We start from the raw sequence: 25,909 nt of genomic DNA, 5'->3' as shown, positions 1-25,909 counted from the left end.
CTGTGACTGTTTTTACTTTTTAATTTTTTTACCATTGGTAAGAACACAGTCATTCAAAGTACCATGGCTAGGCTCGGAATTTCTCTACGAGATCCTCATTCTCTACGAGAGGAATCAGAAGGTCCGTAGACGGAAGAAACTAACCGACATAGCCCGGTGGTTTGGCAAGTTGAAATGTTTATATATGGCATTAAATGCTGGTGCTTTAAAGTTTGGAGTAAACGCCATGCACTGGCAATCGCAGCGAAGGACGTCCACCCACAAAGTGTACAGACTACCTTGCTAAGTTCGTCGGAAGGCACTGGATCTAGGTCGTTTCTACCGGTCCTATTGGAAGTTAATTGATATGCTCTTTGGCCAGTACTGAGCATTCTACGGCTGAAACAATGATCATAATGATCTATTGAAGAGTTGCAAGTTAATTATTCTTATATGGTCATGTTTACAGAATGACAGAAATTAAATTGTACATAAAGGTATATTGCTCTCGATATCGAACGATAAAAACTAAGACAAACACGCAAAGTACTACACTTTAGACTTTGATAAAGCTACTCAATGGAAGTCGATGCAAATATTTAACTTACTAGCGACTAGTTGGTTCGCAGATGAAGGGCTCACGAGTTCTACTTTCTACTGCGAAGTACTTGCGCGGTCGCATTTGTTTAATCGTAACTCGTTATACACTTGCGTTCGTATGCTATTTAACTTAAGTGAAACTGCTCAGGAATAGTCTTATTTACAATATATCTTTGATACGCAAGAATCATTTTGTTTTGTAGTTTTTATGTTATGGTGCACTTGTTAACAGAGATAATATTGAATTAAACATCAAGGTTGCAAGGTAGATAGCCAAAAGTAGCCAATACCGTGCCTATATGCAAAAGCAAGACGACGCTTCTGAAACTACAATAAACGTAGTCCAACCTATAAAGAATAATTTATTAAAGAGGTGTTACTTTATCAATGGATTTTTTATCAATTAATTATTTCTAGAAGGTATAATGAATTTAATGAATTCAACATAACAATAATTTTATTAATTGTTATTAATAACAATTTTATTTAATTCATTAATGTTATTGGTGTAATATAACAATAGCATAGTTGATATTTATTTCTTGTATTTAGGTTATGACATAATCCTTGAAATTTTTTGATTATGGATTTTTAAATTTTAAACTTGACTTATTGCTTGAGTTAAATATATATTGTATAAATAACAGTAAGTAATTCTTCCTTTATTTTATGTCGCTTCTTCGCATACAGTAATCATTCTTATTCCCTCTGTCAAATGATTGCGATGTTCTTCCAGAGGCTTCCCGTGTTTAAAGAATCAAGAATATGATATCTCTGTCACTTTTCTTGGTACAGTAATAGTAAAAGTAATGTTCATAAATATTGTATGAAATGTGTAATTAACAAAGTGTCTTAGAATTAAGTTTCCGGAATAATAACAAAAAAGCAACGATTTCATTGTCTACATTATAGTTTATATCCATTCAATAGTAAACAAGATAAACAATTAAAATATATTTTTGTAACACTAATTGTCCCCTTCTTCGATACATCGTATCCTTTTACTACTGAGGATGTTGACTCTTTTACAAAAGTTCGACACATATTATTTATAGCCATCTGTGCCGGTTATAAGCGGTATGAGCTATCTAAGAGTACAGCGACCTTTCGGTCTGGTAAAATAGTATTTTGTAACGGCCCAAGCCAAAGTTCCCCGGGATCCCAAGAGCTTCGCTGCCTTAAAATGGTCTTTGGGTAGGCCCTTCAGCACTTTACCGCCAGTAGCCCGCGGAATGTCCAAATGACATTTGGGCAGCATTGAGAATCCGATCAAAAAAATAGATATAAAATGCCTCCATATTCAATCCTATTTTACAGAGCCTTTAAAATAAGTCACCGTATAAACTTCTGACTATAGCTTTTATATGTAAGTAGAAGTAAAGCTGTACTAAATACCGTCCTCGTTCTCTCAATTCAATTATCGAAGTTTACGTATGTTTGTATTCGTTATCAAGTTTCCAGTGCAGCCGGGCGGGCGGTACGGTCGGATCTGATTATTAAACTCCGCGAGGCAATTTTCCATTTTCATTTACGTTTGATATTCTTGGACCCGACGACAACAGGAAAACATTTCGCGATAAAATGTTTCTTACATTACAAGGTTACCATTTAGATAAAGTTTGAAAGAATAACATTTTTCTAAACAAGCTATGTTTTTATACTTTTTTATTACTTTTTTTTTATTTATGATTAAAGTTTACAACGCCTGTAATAAATTAAAAATTTATTTTAATAAAGGAATACTTTAAGCAATATTAAAAACTATGTTAAATTCGCAACATGTGATTGATTGAATTAGAATTAAGGATATGATAGAGGAAAGGAAGGATTGGCAAGTTAAAATAACAATAGTCAGGTCACATGGCACGTAAAATAAAAGCCGCTGGAAGCTTTAAGCTATGAAGGGCTACGGTCTACGGAATGACTACGGTCCGCAGGCGTTGCGTAGGATAACCATCTACAACGTTGGTTATTTTTGAGGTCGTAAAAGACGTTGGATGCAGTCTGCATAGAACCAGCTTTTTCGGAAATCTATGGGATTTGGTCTTTATACAGTAACGTGAAACAACAGACGTAAACTTATTTCAGACACGAATCCTTATATAGTCATTAACTAATTGGTGATGAACGTTGCAAACTGCCTCTTTAGACAATACTGTTTAATGTAGTACACGTCTACATTTATCGTTGTTTGAAAATTTTCAAGACGAAATTTGTGTGAAATTTTTAAACTCTTGGCTTTTATGGTTATAATCTGTTAAGTAACAGTACGAAAATTATTCTATTCTTATTTAAAGGTAACGAAATCACTGTACAAAGATATATTTACACTTTTAGTTCTATAACGTAAATCGAACAATGAAATTGCAGGCCTTTAAGTCGTGCAGTAATGGCTTATTTTTTACAAGTTTTCACATATTTATTTTTCTGAGTAGATTTTTATCTTTTTCTACGATTTTCATTTTTTATATTATCAAGCATTATTCATTGCAAAATATAACTTTTAATTAGAAACCGTATTAATATCAAAGGAACAATCCCACGGATATCTTAAATATGGGATATCATAAAAAATGTACATTTATTACTGTTCCATTTAATCTTAGAGGCAAACAATGAAACCGAAGAGCCTTGCAAAGTAAATAACGCGAGAACAAACACCACGCCGACAGTGAAACCGCCTCTTATATGAACAGAGTTAGGTTTCAAGTTTAGTTATTTATTTCTCTACTAGAACTACAACTTAAAGCAAGAGAAGTTTAACATTATATATTATTACACATTACATAGATAGAACGTATCGATAAAAGCTATTTTACGCTCTGTTTTAAGGAAATTTCATTATATTAGTACAATTCGTTTCTATATAACATGACAAAAATACTGTGTTATTTTTTTCTTTTAGTCAAGGTAAAACTGTCAATAATCGCCGCAAATTATATTATTTCAGCAATTATTGAAAAAGAATAACGTACAATTTTGGAAGTTTTGTAATTCTGTGTTCTACGTGATTCGCGGCCACCTTGCTGTTACAGCATGTCAACATAATCCATATTTGCTGAAAAAGAAAACCCAAAGTCAGCAAGTGAATTATAATACGTTCACCCCTTCAAAGCTTACTACTTATTTTCTATCATACTGTATATAAGCCAAATAACAAAGGTTAAACATTTTAATTTATTTATTTGCGTCTGCTATCAAGTGATCGAACACAAAAATGCCAAACTTTAGCATTATTATATTCTATAACAAGATTTGCCAAGGAATGTCTTTGTCTTTCTTTGACTATCAATTAAGTAATTTGTTTTTTCTTCTCTTTTGCATTTCAAATAAACCTTAAAGGGTTCATTAGATTTATTACGATACTGCATTTTGTGAATAACTTCAAAGCTTTTGTTTAATTTCAGGAGCTATGTTTGTAAAATGTATCATTGATTAGTAAATATTTAAAAGAACATAAAAGTTTTTAAGAAAAAAATCACATTTAAGTTTTTAAAAGTAAACTTGTTACTTAACGCTGGGACAAATATATTTTGTCGACTGCAGGGATTCATGCCAAGATTTTTATTATAATTAAATATTTTGCATCACTAGTTTAAGTGGATTAAGAGAGTTAAAAGTAACTGACATTAAAAGGAAATCTCATGATTTGTATTTCGTTAGAAATTATTGATACCTACTTTCTCTTCATCAGGAATTTAAAGCACAGTTTATACATATACACATATTAATTATTTCATTGTAATCCTTTAACTTACAATAAATCAAGACAAGGTCCCTTACGCGTTTTGATCAGAAAGAAACCCAAAATAAACCCTATTCAGCTAGCTATAACATGGAAATCTTTAAGTAAGGAGTGAATAGGTTTCTTCTAGGCAATCATGTAACGTCGCAGACCGTGTGGTCACTTAATATCTGGTCAGACAGAGGTCAAATGCTTTTCCTATTGTTACTAAATAAAGTTTTTACTATATTATCGTTAGCTTTTATTTTTAGAACCAATGATTTTTGGGTAGGATAATAATCAACAGGAAATTAGCTATACCTCTACCCCTCTAAAGATTTTACACCTGTAAACAATCAATGTGTCCAAGGTGATATTTATTATTAGAATAATAAATTAGACATAATATGTGTTCGTGAACGATAAACACCCACCTCACCACATGTCAACATAAATTCTACATTTATTATTTAAACATTATTCTTAAATATGATTTCACTAATAAAAGTAAAACAATATGGCCGCTTCTATAGCTGTTTCACTTCTTACGAAATTTTAAATTTAAACTGAACGAACGAAGATTTAAAAAGCTTCGGCATCGCTTCCTCTTTGTGCATTACGGTAACTTGATATTTTTATTTCTATTTCGCAAACTTAAAATATGAATTCGTTTAACATTTTTTTTTATTCAAATCATGTTTCATTTGTTACTCTATTTTATACTTCATATAAAAGATCGTCTGGTAGAATTATTCATTTATTTATAGGGTTCACATAATAGGATACATCAAAAGTACTACAACGAATAGTTTTTTTTTTTACATTAAATAAGTACTAAGCCCAGAATGGCCGCTAGGGTCTTAAGGTTGTAGAGACTACAGACATCCATCCACTAGATAGAGAGATGACCTAACTAAGGATGTCAGAAAAACCTGAATGCAGACACCATCCACTCAGTTTTTATGGAAATCTATGAGTGAGACCTTTATCCAGTTATGAACCTCTTGCGGCCTAAAATATTGATGATGATGACAGTTTAGGTTATATTAGGAAATATATTTAGAAAAACATTACATATATTATATTCATTAGAAACATTGTTTTATCAGGTTTCAAAATTAAAATCCAATTAAATTTATTTTATCGTATCGTATCGTTAATCTCAATATTAAAAGTTTTGGTTTCTATACTATCACTTTTCTAAATTTATTGTACACATCCTTGTTACAGGATTTTAATATGATGTATTGTTACAACAAGCCTACACGAAGATCTTATGTATCCTTATTTTGTTTTGTAGAAAATTACGATGAATATAAGTAAAATTTGATGACCATTCTTGCGCTACTCGCATTCAGCAATTTCCTGCAACCTTTACTATGTCATTTGTTTATCTAGTAGTGGGCTTTGCCGTACCGCGCCTCCTGGCTGGTGGTCACCATTCGAGAACCTTGCGGCCCCAAGGTCCATAAATTCCACGAATGATGTGTCCCTTACACTGCCACTTCAAACGAGCAAGCCACTATAATCGACCACGTCTCGGATCAACAAGTTATCAATAGAACAGACACTGATCAAAGATCTTGGTCTTCAGCATTGTGGTATTTTGAGCGTGTAGATGTTGCTGTGTAGGCGAGTGATTTCTTTCATGAAGTTGAATTTACCATACGGGATGGTTTGTCCAAGATACGATAAGAACACTACTGCGGAGTTCTTTTCTGTCGCGCCCAAGTCATGGAAATGAAATCAATAAAGTAATCCTTAAAATAACGTTGGTACACTTATGCATTGTACACACTCCTTATGAAGTAAAAGTATCATATTTATTATTTTAAGAGCGTGGCAAATTACACTTCCTTCTTTTCTTATCTACTTGATTCCGTGTCATTCTTTTTTGTTTTTTCTGGAAAATGCTAAATGTTGCACACTTCTCACCGGTTTTATAAGAAAATTATCGGGAAGGCCTATGTCCAGCTGTGGACCCTGCTGATAACATGATCTTCTTTTTTTATTTTTTAAAACATTGCCTGAAAATGTAACTTGAATAATAAGCATTAATAATGTCAAGAGAATCAGGTATTCTAATCATTATTCTACACAAGGCTACCGCAATGCCTCCGAAGAAGATTGCGTTAATCCCAATTCCCACCTTACGATGTCAAACTTAATGTAATTTCCATTTTGAATATTCTTTTACCCGTTTTATTAAATTTTTTCATCCGTTTTAATAAACCAAAACAATATATGTACTATGTTCATTTCGTTACGTTACTAGATAATTAAATTTTTACATTCTGTGTAGAGCTGTTAATTCGAAACGTATTCCGAACTTTACATTTTTTATCGAATACTCAGGTGGTTCGGCTTACCTTGTGCAAATGTTGCCCTCAGTTAATGTTTTATAAGTCTTTGACTAGATATTTCCTATTAATTTTTGAGTTCAATTCTTTATATTATTTAAACACACTTAAATAGTAGATTTTGTGATGCTGATTCTCTATGATAGTGCCAACAGCAAAATATTTGCAAAACTTTTAAATAATATTGTACAGATTTTAAAATGTTAAGCTATTGTAAGCGTACGCAGTACAGGCACTAATTACAGCCTTTAATTACACGTTGTTTAATAAATAAAAATAATAATTGAGGGTTCTCTAACGTTAAAATAAGATTCAAATTAAAGTACAAGTTAAAGTAATAAATCATTTTATATTACATTACAGTAATGTTAAAGATAAATGATAGTATATAATTTAGTTTGCATTTAATTAACTATATTTATTGATACGCGAATTTTAAGACTTGCACAAGCAGGCACTCGGGTGGTGTATCCGACTTTGGCATTGGGCCGTAGTATATACGGTGACTTGAATCTTGAAAAATTTAATAAAAATATATCCAATAAGGCCAACTCCACGGAAAATTCTTCTAAGGAAATAGACATTTATGATTAACGTCCTACAGTTTTATAGTCAGCATCTTGGCCTCTTCATAAAATTTTAAACCGCCTTTTCTCGCAAGCGCTGTTCAGAAACTTAATAAAACCAACACAGGGGCTGAGATGCAATCTCGTTTATAGTTATTTTTTAAGGCCTTTAAGTCGAGTGGTGAAGGTTTTAAGCTGTTTCCATTAATATTCGCATTTTTTTAACATTTTTATATTCATCAAGAGTATTAGTAGAGTTTATTTTAATGTTTTTGTTTTACCGCAAGATGCACGATTTTGTACTACATCAAAAAATGTCTTTTTTTTTTCAGAGATTATGTTTCTTCATAGCATTCCATAGATTCAGCATGGGGTCCGAGTAAAAGGCTTAATGATAAAACAAATAGCTTATACCTTGTATAAATAAACCTTTATAAATTTTACCGGAATTTTGTTATAATTTGATTATATAATATCCTAAAAAATACTTTGTATTTTACGACAATATTTACAACTGCACTACATAAATTGCATTGAGTTAAAAGCTGCGGTATTCTCGTGTCGTGTTTGGACAGATGTTGCATTGAAATGTAAAGCAGTAACGAGCTCCTCTCATCTCGCACTACCATGACTCAAGTACCGTTCAGCTTCCAATTATGCGTTTGTTCTTAGCGACTAATTGCATAGTTAAATTTTACTATGCTTTAAAATTTACGGTGATACGTGTCAGGGGAGATGTGAATACATTACGTTGTGTAGTAAAATATTTTCAGTTACATAGCGTTTTTACCTCAATGGATACTCAAGTAATAATTTATAACAGAGTTACCATCATCATCATCATCATCATCATCCAAGGCATAATACATCCACAGCTGGACATAAACCTTCCCGACACATTTCCATTAAGACCAATATAAATCAGCCTGCACCCAACGTCTTTCGACCAGGTCCACCCTGTGGTTAGACGTCCTATGCTTTGCTTGGCAATCCGTGGTCTCATTTCCAAAATTTGAAACGATATGATCGAGAAGTAAATTAAAAATACGAAAACAGGTTTTATATGTTCATATCGTCTCATCTCATTTTCAGTCGTAAACAGTGGTCTGCTGGATGTAGGCGTCTATATATTGACAATAGGACCTGTTGTATCCAGCGTCTTCATTAATATTATTAAAACCGCACATGTATGCGATATATATGATCATAATTTATTTCTAGCCTTACATTGATCTTATTGGTCCCTAGTACGTATACAGAAAAATTAAACTTATATCAACTCATCAAATAGAAATAAAAATATTAACAAAATAAAAAAAAAATTAGTTATCTTATAACAATCTACAATTTTTTCGCCCCTTTTTTAAACAAGAATGGTACAAGTAAGACCCTTTTTATAATAATAGGTAACAACGGTTTTATTAAAAGATATTATCTAATTTACAATAATATTGTCATAACTATTATACCTGAAAAGTCCTATCCACCTGATTTACATTTTACTGTGTCACTTAAAGTAAAGATCCAGAGGGAAATATCACATGCAAAAGATTGTACGCCTTATTTACTTGTAAAGAAATATGGGAAAGGTAAAGCAAGATGTTCTTTATACTTTCAGAAATGATCAAAGAGGGAAAAGTGTAGAATAACTGCTGCATAATAGGATAGCGTCTCAAAAAAAAACATATGATAGACAAAACATACTACGTCAATGTTATAGTCAGTAAAACACAAGATATGCCAGATGCATATACATAGATTGGAACACAAGGCATTCACACACAAGTTCGCTATTACACAATTTATTACAAGTTGCAAAATACATGAATACATAAAAACTGATAGAAAATTAATCCACCAGGGCGTGACCGCACGAGTCGTGCTTTTAGAGAGGTTTATATAAGTTTAGTTCCGCTACGTAAACCACCATAGAAAGTTTCTTCACCGTTAAAAAATAAATAAATATATATTTATAGTATATATTGCAGAAATATAAAAACATATTATATGAAAAATTCAATGTTAAAATAATTTTAACGATTAGTCTAAAAGTCAGTTCTCGTAAGTGAATATTGTTTTGACCTAAACGTCGATAATGATTCGCTTCACTACACTGCACGCAAATTCCATTATCGGTTTTCCGTCACATGAGCTAATGGTCAATTTGTACAACGAACTAAATACCATTACTTCGCCATGAATGTGCTTGAAGCTTCGCATACTCGGTGGTAAAAGTTTTTATTTTTTAATTTACAGTTCTATTAAAAATCCTCTTGTAAGTTTACAAATGTGTGTTTTTTTGGGCTTCTGTCTTTATTACTTCTCATAACTTTATTTTAACTGAAATTTTTTTGAGAACTATAGCCCGGTCACAGACCCTGCATGATTTAAGCAGATGTTCTGCGACTTTGATGATCATAAAAATTTGTAAGGTTAGCTTCCCAACGGACAATGTGAACAAATGTAGATTTTTGAAAATTTAAGTCCTGTTAATTCGTTCTAAGATAGTTTTAGGAAAATTTAAGTTGGACATATTATAAATTAAAATAAATACTAACAGTAAACAGTAGTACAAAAATTATGAAGTAGAAAACCCGCCAATATAGTTTACGGAAAAAAGTTGTAAACAGTTCAATAACATAAAATCCAGTATACCAATCCGTTACCGTTCACTTGGAAACCTAAGACAGTTTTGATATCCTAGTATTTGCTACACTATCATTAAATAAATGCTATCATGAAGTAAAAATTGTATTTATAAACTATTTTGTATTTCACCACCTGCAGAAAATCTAAAAAAAATTTTGAAGATCCTACTTAGCGCTGTTTAGTGATTGACAGAACAACACCAAACATTACAAACAGTAATAACCAAGAATGAAAAGATAGCGTTGTAAATTTAAATATTTATTTGAACATTCAGTATCGATTTTTTTAATAAACCGATTTCGGTGAATCAAACCGATGCTTAATTAAATTTATTACTCTAGTAGATTCGACGTCAAATGTTATTATTTACTATTATTAAGATGTATTTTTATTGTTAAAGTTGAATTTATATTTTTTCGTTCAAAAGTTTTAACAGTGGTGGCTTACCGGTAGAGTACTGAGATTTGCGATCGTAGATCACGGGTTTAATTCCCTTGACACACTCATATATATTTCGCACATTTTTTTCATTAGTTACATAGGATTACTGTTGCTCACTAACGAGTTTCCGAAGGCTAAGCAGCAGCCTTCTATTTAAATATACGTAACTATAAAATATGGCTAAATCCTCTATAGTTCTTGGAAATAAATTTCATGAGTAGCTTGGGCATTAAAACTAACCAGGAGTTTAGCTGAATTGGCTGATGCTACTAGCTATATAAGTGGCAGAGCTACAGGGAAAAGAATGATAAATAGTTTCGTTGTAGCAAAAAAAGTAAAGTTGCGAAGAATAAACGGATAAGAATCGAGCCATACTCTCTGCATTTAGCAACAAAAATTGCTTTGAACCGAATGTTTAAATGAGCTCAATTTCCTATTTAGATATTTGCTACTGCGATTCACGAGTAGAGCTATCTAAACTAATTTTTTAATAAAGCTATATTCACTTTATAATAAAATGTATTTGTTTCATTGCACATTCCCTGCTTCTAAGGGCTTAAAACGTCTATTCATATAGCCAATGTGTGTCGGACTTAGCGAAGTCTGTTGCTCGCTTTTGATTAAAATGCTGGGAACTACGAAATGCTACACCCTTGGCTGTGTGGACGACCGATGTAGTAGTGGTAACAGATGTATAGTGATGTGTAGCGAAGATTAAATAACATAGTAAGGATTTTAGTCAGTGTAAGCCAAATATAACCCATCTTTTCCCTTGCAAGGGTGAGTATGCAAAGGTATTTTCCACACGTAAAGTGAAACAGAAAAAGGTTGTTTTATTTAAATATTTTTATAATAGAAAGCTACAATGTGTGTTTTCTCTTTTGGAATTCGACGACCCATATAGTTATTACTTTTTTACGTAGAATTTGACGTGGTAGGCATGTGTATTTTTAATTAAAAACGCTGGTAACCGTATACATTACATTAATATGTTTTCGTTATTACTTTAAGAGAAAAGTTATTTTTTAAATAGTTTTTATAAATGAAGCAAGCCGCTTTTTGTATAAGTGAACACACAAAGTAGAAACTTGTAACTTGTGACTGACAATTATTCAGATGATATGTAACAAACATGTAGATGACCAGAAATAATTAAAATGCCAGAAACGTTCAACCATAGAATACGTATCGTATGATTAATATTTTTTTTTCTCGCGAACCTTATATTACATGTTGCACTTACACTATAATAATTCATAGGTACAAAACGCGATTCCTGTTATTATTAATGATAGAATTTGTTATTATTTCAGGTGTAGGAACGCCGCTGTTGGACAAAGACTGACTAACATATAGCATCTTTCGTCTATCCAATTTTTGGATGGACGTGCTACTCTGAGTAGTCCGCTGACCAGAACCTTGAGGCACCAAAGGCCTTATATTCTATGCGCTATGTGACTTGCCCACATCTATTTTAACTTGCAAATCCGCTAGACTTTTTCAGCTAATTTCGTTTGTCTACATATCTCCTTCTTCCTGTTTCGATCTCGAAGAGGAAACATAAGCAAAGACGTCTCTAAGACACTTTTGGTGAAAGTAAAAGCCGCTAAATAATATTTAAAAAACACACACATAAATTCGTTTTTTTATATTATAAATGACGTTAAACAAAAATAAAAATAACATTTTTAATGTTACAAATATTTCAAATCTTTTACGTCTTTTATTATAGTAGACACGTGTATATAAAACTTAAATTGATTCTGAATACGTTTTGTAATATATTTGATTCAGAATCGATAACAAAACACATGTAGGCTTTAGAGGGATTCACGTTCAGTCTGGGATTTATTTATATCCATTTACAAACAATGTAACACAGAAAACAATATCGTTATTTTGCTAAATATATAAACAACAAAGAAACGAATAAAACGATGTTGCCACAAATATTTTTACAACTGTTTTAGAATTGTACATTAAGTAAATCCTCGTGGGTATAAAGTATACGCTAGAATTGGCTTCTAAACTGCAATCTTATTAACAGCAAACATTTCTCTTAGCTCGTCCGGTAGGAATTCAGCGAAGTGTGAATACTTCAGGAATTTACTAAACTAAATTATCTAGAGTATTTTTTCGATTAGAAATAAAGTCTTATTTTAGTATTTACTTTTTTTTTGCAAAATTATGAATATTTAAATATCGTTTATTTATAGTTTATTGCATATTGCTCTCTTGAGTTAATGTTAAGAATAAGTTCTACAGTTATTTTTTAATTCTCACGCACATATACTAACACAAATACATATTTTTTTCATATGATTGGTAGGTTTCTGAAAACTATCTCCTTAGTAACTTAAATTTCAACGTGGAACTTCATGAGTTAAGTACTCTTTTAGGTTAAGCTATTTTAAAATTTATGCATATTAGGTTCGTTGTTATATATTCAATATAAAATGATAAATTACTGATTTAAACTCAATCAAATTTACGTGAAACCTCGCAGGGGTCAAAGTGTATGGAGTGGTATAGTGGCTTTTTCTTTTTTTTAATGTAGGAAGTGTACACAACCCATATCTTATTATCTCCATTATCTCAACCCATTATCTCTATGTATAATGCTATTGGATGCTGTTGCAGACGAGTCGACCATCGAAAAGTGAGATGGTGGTCACCTTAAGTGTGTCTTGCGTGTTTGTGTTATAGTGGTAAAGGGTAAAAATTAGACGATTTAATATGAATTTTTCTAGAGGCCGCCTAGCTGAGTAAATTTTGATAACATTACGTGAGATCTCGATATATTTTATATCGTGGATTACTGTTTAATACTTATGTTAGTTCTACAAAGATTTACCAAAATCTTTCCAAACGGTACCAGTGCATCGTATAATTTAAGCAATTCTCTTTATGGCTATAATCTCAGAACTCTATTCATAGAATATTCCAAAGCGATGTATTTAATGTACATACTATGGTTATTGCCTTTCTACAAACTTAATTAAGTTGTTAAACTGACGAAGTGAAGCTGCTCGAGCAAGTATTTCAATCCTGGAGGAACTCCAATGCAGCGAACCGATATTTTCATCAACCCACACCCGAGCTAGCAGCTGCAACATTAATTACGAGTTGTTGGTACTTTCTGATGAATTTCACAATGTATTATTTGTCATGTGCACTAATACGTTCGAACTTTATAATTTTAACAAAAATTAACCTTATCCTGTTGAGATAAAGTTCATCTTATATGTCACATTGAATTTCTCTGGTAGGTCTCACCGAGCTTATTTGAAGCAAAATTAATTTACACTGTTAATGATATAACTTTACATTACCAGTGATTTAAATTGAAATGGAATATAAAGATATACAAATGTAGTTTTTATGCTATAAGCGTGGAATGATTAGAATTAGTTATTACATAGGTCACTATTAAATAACTGTCATTGTTTTTGTTTCTTCTGTTTTTGAAGGATTTTGTTGATTCTGTTTTTGAAGTACAAGTCCGCAGGATTCCTAAGGTTTTGGAGTGAAGACTACGTACCGGCAAGCGCAGTATAGGACCTCCACACACATGACCACTTTAAATTTACCGGAAAACGCGTGATGCAGACAGCTTCCAATCGGTTCTGTTGAAAATCTGAGAAAGAGAGGCGTACATCCAGGAGTCGAACGTCTGAAATAATGATAATGAGAAGGTAATAGAGCGTAGAAGTCGCTTATATAATGCAATCCGTAATATTGTCCAAAACTTTCAGATTGTTGCTCCAAAAACATACCAGAAGCCACTTTTTAGCTTTCTATGTAATGGCGATAATTGACGTATTATTCGAAACTGTCTGGAATATATGGACTTTACCCCTAGAGACGGTCATTGCTCTCAAATGAAAAAAATATTTAAAAATAGAGGTATTATTCAGGCTAACTAATGCGGTAATGTATCTATCATATATCTAAGTCAATAATTTCAGACATAAAGAAAACAACGGCTTTAAATAAATTCTCTGAAACTGAAAAAAAAATCACGCAACACTAAAATTGCGAATGATATGAGCTAAGAGCTTTTCCTAACTTTTTTTGGTTAAATGCATCTAAAAGCGTCTCATATTTTTTAAGAATTTTCTCATCGTGCAACATGCAGGAAAATTAAATTATTATTTCTAGTGTCATTTTTAAATCTCAGAGATAATTAGGTTTCTTGCAAAATGCATTTTACATAATAATGAACGAATAGCGTTGCGACGTGACATTAATGTTCTATTATAACCTAATTAAAATAATGGTTAACGTTGCCGTCGCTAACTTACCTATAGAATTTAAAAAAAAAATTATCGTAATTGAAAATATGTGATTTAACTTTTTACACAATTTAAATATTTAAAACTAGTGTTTAACCTTATAACTCTCAAATTACGTGTATAATATTATATCTACGCTCATATATAGGGCCGGGCCAACCTTGACCTACCTGTTGCTCTGGCCGGGTGAAACCGCGACCTTTCGAATGAGTAGTTAATTCTTTATACAATATATAACATACAGGTATATTTTAATGTAAACGGAACTATGAAAATAAATTTGATGGTTACTTGTAAAATATTAACTATATTATTTGTAATATTACATTTGCATCACACTAATAAACCAACCTTTATAATGATATAATGAAAGCTTAAAATAATAAAATACTTAAATAATAACACGGTTTTAACTCAAAGGTATACATACATACATTCAAACTAATTAATTGATGATAGGATATAGATTAAATCATTTCAGGTTCAATTTTTCAGGTTCAAGTATCTACCCATGAAATTTATGAAGCTAAAAGTGTCTTAGTTTTAATCAGAAAAATACGAATGTATTACATGATATGATAATTTGTAAGACGTCCACCCACAAGGTGGACAGAGGACCTTGTTCAAGTCATCATGTGACGCTAGACGCAGGCCGCTTTCAACTAGTCCTTCCTACCTAGGTACTAATGAATTAACGATATTTTATGCTTTTTTATCACATAAATATGTCAGAAGATTTTTTTAAAAAAATTACAGTTTTTATAAACAAAAACACAGTACACAAGTAAAGTAAAAAACAAGTACAGTCAATATTAAACGATATCAATAATATGTAATACATTAAAAGGAATTCATAAAGTTTTACTAAATAAACAAGACATTTATTTATTAACAAAACGCTATAAAGTCCTATAAATGTTTGAACAACTACCTTTTAAATCATTTTCTGACGGCAAGGAGTGGCCGAGGCTACTTGAAAATTAATTAAAAGTTCGTTCTTTAGCTGACGTTTTCGATAACAAGATTTTGATGTTGTTAACTAAATAGATTGTTTTGTAGGGTCAATGAGACGTGAATTATAGGTGACAGTTAAATTTTAATTTCTGAATCAGCTACTAAAAAAAATTGTAAAATTTAATTTTGTTTACATCAAAATTTCACATATTCGATGACACTTCAATATCTTCCTATTTCTTGCTTGCGTTAGTATGATATTTATAAAGAATATTTATTGGTCTTCGTGCCAGCGAATTGACAAATTGAATTGTCAGTGGGCAAGTTACATAGCGCGTACTATAGATGGCTGATGGGACAGGAGGATTCTGGACTAAGGTCCAATAAGCACAGCATAGAACGACCGTCGATAAGGTGGACAGAGAACCTTGTTACGATCGTCTGATGATGCTTGATGCAGGCCGCTTCCAATTCTCATATTGAAAATCTACAGGGAGATGCTCATGACCAGCTGAAATGATGATGATAATAACATAATAGTATAACAAGATTTTCATATTTTAGTGAATTAAAAATAGTTTAGGAAGTTTTATACATAAAGTACAAAACTTTATCTAATCATGAATATTGACTGGAGTTAAGACTTTGAGTATAAACGTAAAAATGCGACAATTTTAATATTAAAATTTTAATTAGGATTTATTTGACATTTTGACACTATTGTCCAAACTTAAATTAATAACATATAATACATTTTCTTTCGTAGAAATTTATACCAATGCTTGTTGTGTAAATTACCCTTCTCATATTTCTTGTTATCGATAAAACGTAGTCGTAGTCGTAGCAAAATCAAAATGGAAAAGAAATTGCCTTTTAGTCTTATCAGATATAATATCTAAGTTTACGGATATGACATTTTAAATATTGGATTTAAGTTTAAATTTACGAAATAGGTTGAGGTGAGTTTTAAAGACTTATGAACATAAGTTTAAAGTTTCACATGTTACATTTAAATTATTATTTTTTATCTGCTTTCTATACCTTTTCGGAAAACATTTTTGCAAGGATTACCTGGCAAGCATACCTAAAAGCCTCATTCGTTTTACATTTTTACTTAAATGATTTTAGTCTACGGAGTCAATAAATTTGAATTTATATGTGGTGGAGGTAGGAGCGAGAGATACAATATCTCTCTTTAACCTGTTGTAAGATTAAGTCTTTGCAGAGCGACTATCAGCTCATTTTTTAGGGCTTCCAAAACAGCATTAGTAAAATCATATAAAATTTCATCCGGCAGGGAGAGATGTCTTGTCGATGAAAGTGAACGCTAGTCCATTGCATGGAAGCCTCCTTTAACTTGTTCTGCGGTTTTGAGCATGAATACTATCTACCTACCTCTCCCCCTATGCAATGGACCCAGTATTCGCACGAATAATCCACGGACAGTTGAAAAATTTAGGTCTCAAAAATAAAAATATTAATTTAATAGAGTTTGAAAATTAATTACATCGATTGAAAATATAATTATTCACAAGAGTAAAGTATCATCATATCAGCCGATGAAAACCCTCGACAAGTCATAGGCTGCCCGCGTCCCACGATTTCCCAGGACTTTAACCTATATCTTCGGTTTAGTAGGGTGCCGCCTACCTGCGCCACTTATACGAGTATAATACAAAAAATAAATAAACAATGTAATACCCTTATTATAAGTAAATAAACCCAGAGCTTTTCTAACCCAGAACAGAAAGCTTTCAATTTACGCAACCGCCAATCATTGTATCAAAGTAAGAAGAAGAAACTTATTATACGTTGTACGGGACTTCAACATTTATTACGAAAGTTAAAAAGGAACAGCTGCTCGGTCAATTGAAGTTCGGGAAGTATTATTCATACAGCAGTCTTTACAACCATTACTAATTTCAAGAATTATTTATTATGTTGCTCGACACCATTTTTAAATTGAAATTTGTTTATGCTGTATTTCTTGTTCGTATACACACCATACGTTCTATCTGATTAAGTATAGTGATGTGAGATTTGATGTTTTAAAATTTTATTCAACAGTATATATTGACAGGATATATTGTAGTTTAAATAAGAAACATTTTGTCATAATTTGTGAAATAAATGAACCTACTTTGAGGATAAAATTAACAATGAGACTGGCATCATTAAAATTTCGTACACATCGGAAAAGGCGCTTAATTATTCCATTCCATCGGATACCTACTATAAATGCCCACAGCTTTTTGTCCGTTTTAATTATAAATTCTGGCTCGTTTTAATATTTTATATTTCTTACTGTAATACTGTCAGCCAACCTCAATTCTCTATTTTATTTAACGTAAAAGTTCCAAGGGCAACTGAAGCCGTAATCCTAAATGATTTTAGGCATTTTTGGCACAAAAATCTTTGATATTTGGTAGCCAGGAATTTTAAAAAATAATTATGTATTTTATAATATTATCACTCAATGTTTCTGTAAAAAGAAAGAGAGAGAGAGAAAGATCTCTCTCTACAACTGGAAGTCAAGACATCGGTTAAAATTGCAGCGAGTCATTTTATTAGTATTATTTGGGGAGAGAAGGGGATTAAATGCCACCGTTTTATTGAGAGAAATGACATTGTGATAGTATCTATTCTATCTATACAGATTTATAATATCTAATGATCTATGTTTCAAACAAGTTATTAAAGTTATATCAATACTTAACTTATTTCTTTTTATTACAAATTAATATAACGTTATTTTAGTTCAAGAAAATCGATAATAATCATTTCAAATTCAGCTTATCATTTATTTGCCAAATTGTCGTTGTGTTTTATGACGTTCGCGTACGTTGTAATATCGCTGGCAGATGTCGAGTGTGTCAGAAGCAGACAGCAGCCAGTTTCAGTTCATAATTCATGTTTCATAGCGATATAACACATACGCTAAACTATAACCTTCATGCCACTCAACAATTGTTAAACGTGGCACAATAAAATAATGGTCAATTGTTAATTGAAATTAACACTTTGTTGTTATTATCGGTTTTATAGTTTCTCACTTAAGGCATCATTGTCAAACTCGTGGTTCATTTCAAAATGTCCCATACATAACATTTTGACGACATATTGAGATGGTGGAGCAGCCCTCCACCACTACCGGTTTACTCCGTAGCATTGGACTCCCAACAGACTCACAATTGCTCAGTGAGCTCTGGGATGGATGCTCGGGATTTCTTTACAAAATCGAACTAACACTGAGATGCCACATAGCTCACGGAACAGATGACTTTAACATTCTAAAGTTGAGACTACGCACGAGCTAGCACAGTGTAAGACTACTACTTACGAGGTGGACAGACAACCTTATTAAAGTAGTCGAAGGACGCTGGGCTTAGGACGAGGGACATAGGACGATGGACATGGAACGATGAACATGAAACGCTTCACATAGGACGATAGACATAGGACACTGGATATAGGACGCTGGACATAGGGCGATGAACATTAGATGATAGACATAGGTCGATGGACATAGCACGCTGAACACAGGACGTTGGACATTGGACGACAGACATAGGACGATGGACATAGGCCGGTGGACATAGGGCGATGAACATTAGATGATAGACATAGGTCGATGGACATAGCACGCTGAACACAGGACGTTGGACATTGGACGACAGACATAGGACGATGGACATAGGCCGGTGGACATAGGGCGATGAACATTAGATGATAGACATAGGTCGATGGACATAGGACGCTGAACACAGGACGTTGGACATTGGACGACAGACATAGGACGATGGACATAGGCCGTTTCCGACCGATACTATTGGAATACTTTAGGAGAAGCTTATGTTCAACAGTGAACGTCCTACAACTAAAATGATGACCATGGTTTTATCAGATGGTGATAGCAAATTGTTTTCAGAAGGCCGTATGAACCATCGCAATATCTAAATTAGGTACCTTTTTCAGCTTTAAAAATTACTAAACTAATAAGAATTATCTTCATACGTTCCATAGTGTTGCTGTTTCCCACGTACATTGCAATTTATTCATAGTTACACTCACGATGTAACCGGTAGCAAGTATAAGGCTCTCGTTTTAAGAAATATGAAGCAAACATGAAAAAGTGCCTACACACTTTCATTTTATTTCTACCCAGTTCATTTTTTAAAGACAAGATGAAAGCTTCCCAGAACCTCAATCATTCATTGTTCGCCCCTGGCATCTCTGAAATACTTTTCATCGTTTTCAGGGACTACAAAGCCGTGCTTAACACGAGCTCTTAAACAACAAGGCTACGCAACAGGCGAAATCATAATATGGATATTTTTAAAGGAAATATTACATTTAAAATTAATTTGATTTTACTCGTATTCCATTACAAAAAAAAAACATTTTTTCACTTGCGATATTTATTATTAATAAAAGTACAATTAACGAATGATCAAAACTCTATAGCTTATTACATAGCTTCTATGAATTTAAAACCGTATATGTTATATGCTAAATACTTTATGCTATATTTAATTGTAATCATTTAATTATTAATCTTACACATAATATTATAAATTATGAAACACATACTCCACTCATACACCGTATAAAATTTGGTAATATTCAATTCGCACTTTTGATTTTATTACCTTTTTACTTTCCTTATTTAATTTGAATTATATATATATATATATATATATATAAGCACTACAATAAATTAGTAATAAAAATAATCAGTTCGACTTATTACATAAAAGATTACAAATTTGTAAATCGTTTTCTTAACCCGTAATATGCGAGTCCCATAGACATTTCATAGATTTTCTATTAGAAAAGTACCACATAGTAACATAGTATAGTACTTTATTATCAATGATTGTGTATCGATCTCTTTGATTATAACAAAATGTTGTTTGACCGGCAAAGTTTTACGTTTCAATGCTTCAACTTATGCTTTATTTTATCTTCATCCAATAAATCTAGCCGTATGTCGCTCACTATTAAGTTGTAGCTCACTTGTAAGCCTGCCCTATAGGTTTTCAATAATACTACTTCTACTATGTATTCTGCCCATTGCTACTTCAAATTGCCACAAAACTAAGGCGGTTAATTTTTTACACTACCTCAAAATGTCATAAATCTCACTCGTACTCAATTAGTTAGTTTCTATGTCGCATACGTATCGAAACATTTGACGTATTTCTTTCATATTCTTTTCGATTTAAATTTATCGAAAAAATTTTTATGCAAACCATACAGACAATTTATTATAAAACAATCCAATGTAACGAATTCTTTTTATATATTCCGATGTAAGCTAATTTACGTATTTAAATTTAAAAGCGGTATGAAAAGAAGATGTTTTTGAACAGAGCGTATTAAATTTTAATACTATCATGTTTGTACATGTCTGACAAATGTTTATTCAAAAAAAAGTAGTTGATAAAGCGTTGCTAAGTATTAAATGTTTGAATAGTTTTCTAACGCTGTCTCTAGAAGCTTCTATAAAGTTTTTAATATAAGCTTCTAGAAACAACGTATGTAGTTTTTTATTATATAAACTAGTTTGATGGTGATTTTTCCTTCACTAAATTTAAGTACAAAGTGTTCAGTTATCTAGGATTGGCCAACTAGTTCTTATTGTAAGTTAACTTCGTATAACATAACTCAAGTTTGTTGTTCCAACAATATAACAAACAGTAAAATGTCAATTATATTTTTAGAATAATAAACAGAATTAAATAATTTATGACGAATTTAAATTGTATTGTAATTTTTTTTCTGTAAGTAAGTTTCAATTTATAGAAATTTTTCAATCAGTGGTGTACTTGTATATTATTTAAATAAAATAAAATATAATGCTAAAATAAAACTTAAATTGTAAACGTCATATAAGTTAAATTTGTAAGATAACATTTGGTAATTTTTTACGAGCTCCTAGCCAGCATTAATTTAAACGTAGAAGGAGGATCTTTGAAAACAACTCCACACCTTTGACCTAATTCTTCGGCAGTCACTTCTAACACTGTTTCCCAATTATCTCTTTCCGCAGCTTTTTGCGACCCGTATGACGTCATCCACGCACACGTTACCTTCACATTTTGATCATTTATCAATAATCGCCTGAAAATTAGAAAATTTGATTATAATAAAATGTGGAGGCTGGCACAGTATGCCTATAACATTGGCCGTGTTTAACCAGTAAGGCGCACGGTAACTTTATGTATTTACATTCATAAAATAATAGCTCGTCATGATGACAAACTATTCGTTTTTAAAATTAATAAATGTCGCGTCTATATTTAATAAAGTTGGTTGAATTACTTTTTAATTTGAATAACTTATTAATATGCACACAGCTTTTTTATTTCACCATGATCTGTTAAGCTACCGACCGTCAACTTCTTTAACCGGGTCTCTTTTATTACCAAAAGTACAGTTGGAGTTGGTGGAGGGCTACGTCCTTGATCTTCTGGCGACTTTAACAAGGTCGTTAATACACGCTTTGGACGAAAGCCCTATGCGCGCTGGTCCGTGGTTGTCGCTTTCAAACTCTGTAAGCCTATATTTTATGCGCTGTGTTGCCTGTCCATTGTCACTTTAACTTGCTAATCTGCCAGGCTATATCTGTTACATTCATTTACATAGAGTCATTTCAACATAATCATTATCACGTCAACCGACAGTCACCCACAGCAAAGCGCTGACCACATCTATCGATTTTCGTCGATGGTCGCATCTACCGGTTAGTAGCCGCCACTTGATTAACTTCCGGTCCCAATGGCCATCGGATACATGAGTGTTGTGCCACTTTGGCCACTTCAGACAAGCAATTCTTTAAGCTACGCGATGGCTTTATTTATTCATTTTGCTTTAAATGATGATGAATGGCGAATACACCTTTAATTACGAGACAAAGACATTCTATCTCACATTAGGTTACGAGCGCTATTGTAGTAAAATTCGCAATTTTATGTGTTTAAACTCAAGCTTACATTGTAATGGCCAGATCTTGTTACTTCGCTGTCTACTTAGGTATCTAAAATAATCTTACCGCAATTTAATAAATTCGCTCGCTATACCTAACCCTCTGTATTGAGGATGTACTATGATTCCTCTGCCCTCGTAGTATACTCCGAATTCTTTTTTTAATGACTTTGATAATTCTTCCGTTTCCATTAAAATATTAAATAACGTCTGCATTTCTTTTGTCTGAAACTGAAGCAATACAAAATTATTAAAAACTTCCTTAATAATAAATGTTAAAAACATTTTGCATTTACATAGAATAAAGTATATATTTAGATGTAGTATTTAGTGTACCTTGTTCCAATAGCCGATTGAATAACAGGGTGACTTTCGACATGTCTGCTAGGCGAACTAAATATAGTCAGTACTCGCCGATGATCACATACAAACTTTATAAAAACATAGTTGAAGAAATAGACATTTATAATGTTAAAATATCTCTTATTTAGAAACCTACGTACTTTAAATATATGATTGTACGGTGTAACTTGATCAGTAGTATAGCGTAGGATACAGTGTAACTTAGACTCGATTTTATAAATAGATATTGTTCATGTCAAGAAAGTCGAACGGCAGGTTTATTTTTTAATACTTTATTAATAATTTTTAATATGTATAATAGACTAGTGAAACAAACAAAAAACATCACTATACCAGCTGTAGCACGTCCACAGCTGGATTGAGTCTCCCCAAAGATTTACAATAAGGCCAGTTGTAAGCAGCTTGCATCCAGCGTCTTACTTTTACTTTAAGGTGGACAGAGGACTTTAACAAGGTCTTTTGTCCACCTTGTGGGTGGACATCCTGCAATGCGGTTGCCGTCAGTTTTCATCCCAGAACCTAAAGCCTCAGCGGCCATCTACTCTGCGCTCTTTATAGCCTATCCACCGCCACTTGAACTTCTTCAATTCTACTGGTTTGTGTCAGTGTCTTTCGTTCTTCGTCTTTCGTCATTCGTTCTTTGTTCGTCTGTGGAACCGCTTATTCTTGATTTGATTTTGTAAAGACCATGTTTCGCTGACGTAATCTTTAATAACTTTTATTGGTAATAGATCTTCTTGGGGCACTGAATGATATTAGATAAGAAGCTGAATTTGACGATTGACTTCTTTTACGAAGTTGAACTTATCTAGTTTGACTGTTACCTAGTTGGACTAACAAATAGCTTACCTTAAAGTCTTCTTCTACATCTCCTGTAACCAATACAACTGCTGAAACGCCGAGAATTTCTTCTACAGAATTAGAGTCGTTATCTCTACAGCAAATAACAAAAGACCATTTTTTAGCCTCTTCTTTAACAACTGTTCTAAATTCTAGCATGGCCTCGGGATTGGAGAGTATACCTGTGATAAAAAGATCAAAAAATTATTTCATATTAATATTTTGTTAATAGCTTTATTCACACATATTACACAGCAATTTTATAATATATGTAATAAGAGAGCTTTGTGTATTGTTTAACATTTGGCAGTTGATTAAGAACTGTTTCTAAGTAATTAAGAACATGTATACTTTAAAATACGGAAGATATTTTAAATATCATCAGGATGTTGCAGCTTTTACCAAATCAAGAAGCCTTTTAGAAGTTTCAAAACAACAAAAACACTGTGTCAAAAATCGACAATTAAACAATGATCTTATGAAAGAAAATTAATTACGTATAGCAGTAAAAATAGATAACAAATATATTATAAGCAAGAATTATAAACGAATATTTTGTATAAATAAGTCCTCCTTGACGAATGCATATTTCGACATTGGTTTATATAGAGATAATAAAAATTAATCCTCGGAATATATCCGTATATAAATCACGTTACTAACCAATGTACAGCGTATTAAATATAGGAACTGTTTTTTTTGTGTTTATTTACTGTTTTTTTGTAGACTATCCATAACCAATAATTATGGATAGTGTACAAAAAACAACTTCAGTAAGTTGATTTCAAATACCAACTATGCCGTGGGACCCATGCCTCGCTTTTCTTTTAGAACCTTCCCGAAAAGAGATCTGGACAATTTATCTAGTGATAGAATATATATAAAAATCAAATAAAAATACGCTGTATATAATATAATACACAATTTTCAATTTGAATGATAGGAAACCACAACATGCATTATGATTAACAAAAAAAATTAGAAGAACAATAAATCTATCGATTTACATACTTAATCAAATTTAAAATGATAGCGTGTAATCACTATTCCTTAATTAATTGTTCATTAATATTTGTTTACTATTTATTAATCAGATAAAAAATTTTAATATAAAAATATTCTGTTGTAGTAATGTATCTTAATAGTACATAGCTATTTGTAACATTAATAAATAATAAGTAAAAAATATGTTTAGCATCATTATTATTTAATTGATGATATGATTTAATTGAATGACCGATCGTTGTGGCGATATTTTGGGCCATCTATTAAGCCTTGCAATGGGTGTCTATCGACTGACATATATGTAAGAATATAACTAACCTGCAGTTCTTTGAAACGTTTCATCCGCTGTGAAATATTTCATGTTGAATTCCAGCACATCTCCAAGTAATTCGCTCGGTGCATGTTGAATGCGTAATTTTAATATAGTGCCGTCCTTTCTTTTGCGTTCGAACCGCGACAACACGCAGCACTTATTATTTGTAGACATTTTTTTTGTCTGATGCAACGCGCCTCAATAAATCTTTAATGCTTTAATAAACAAATCGTGGATACATGTTTAGTAGTATTTAAATACTGTCACGTTAGATATAAATTATAGTAGAAGTTATCTCCAGATAAATTCGTTATCTTGTTGTGGAATAATTATCATTTATTCGTGCGATTTGTCATGGTATTGGGTAATTTGTGAGTAACTTCATGTACTCGATCTTGCAGGCGCTGTGTTTGAAAACTAAACCTTCTGGATTCACTGTCATAGCTTAACTAGTAGGCCAAGAAATCGCTTTCCAATATGACTGCCCGTTTTATTAATAATATATTTATTTAATTATTAATAATTTATTATTAATAATTTGTGTTTGCGTTTTAATAATAATTTGTGTATAACTGTAATGAGTGTAAAGTTATATTGTGCGTACAAGTGATAGTCGCCTACTGAGGTATGTGAAATAAAGAAAATAATCATAATTTACTCACCCAATTTTCGTTTGTTATGGTTATCCGAAGACTTATCTGTTTTTAAATATTTCGTGTATGTTGTCAATCACATCCTTCTTCGTCGCTCGCATATCTCAGGCGATAACTAACACTTCCGTGACGACCTATAAACATAATTTATTTATTTTAAATATCGATGATATTTCTTTA

At 32.1% G+C, this 25,909-nt stretch overlaps 1 protein-coding gene across 1 annotated transcript; it reads right to left on the bottom strand.

Moving 5' to 3' along the window:
• Nucleotides 1-21,472: 21,472 nt before the first annotated feature.
• LOC137932446 (uncharacterized) lies at nt 21,473-25,312 on the bottom strand. Its single transcript, XM_068776061.1, has 4 exons — nt 25,082-25,312; nt 23,768-23,940; nt 22,623-22,786; nt 21,473-21,691 (listed from the first exon to the last, which is right to left on the bottom strand). The coding sequence occupies exons 1-4, from the start codon at nt 25,248-25,250 to the stop codon at nt 21,496-21,498; spliced, it is 702 nt and encodes a 233-aa protein (XP_068632162.1). The 5' UTR covers nt 25,251-25,312; the 3' UTR covers nt 21,473-21,495.
• Nucleotides 25,313-25,909: the final 597 nt, after the last annotated feature.

This window comes from Battus philenor, unplaced genomic scaffold (assembly GCF_028537555.1).
Source record: "Battus philenor isolate CCGP_79_NKW_IND1 unplaced genomic scaffold, ilBatPhil1.0.hap1 SCAF_9, whole genome shotgun sequence".
In the NCBI taxonomy this organism is placed as follows: domain Eukaryota; kingdom Metazoa; phylum Arthropoda; class Insecta; order Lepidoptera; family Papilionidae; genus Battus; species Battus philenor.
Note: the sequence above shows the minus strand (reverse complement) of the source record. Positions and strands in the feature narration are given on the sequence as shown.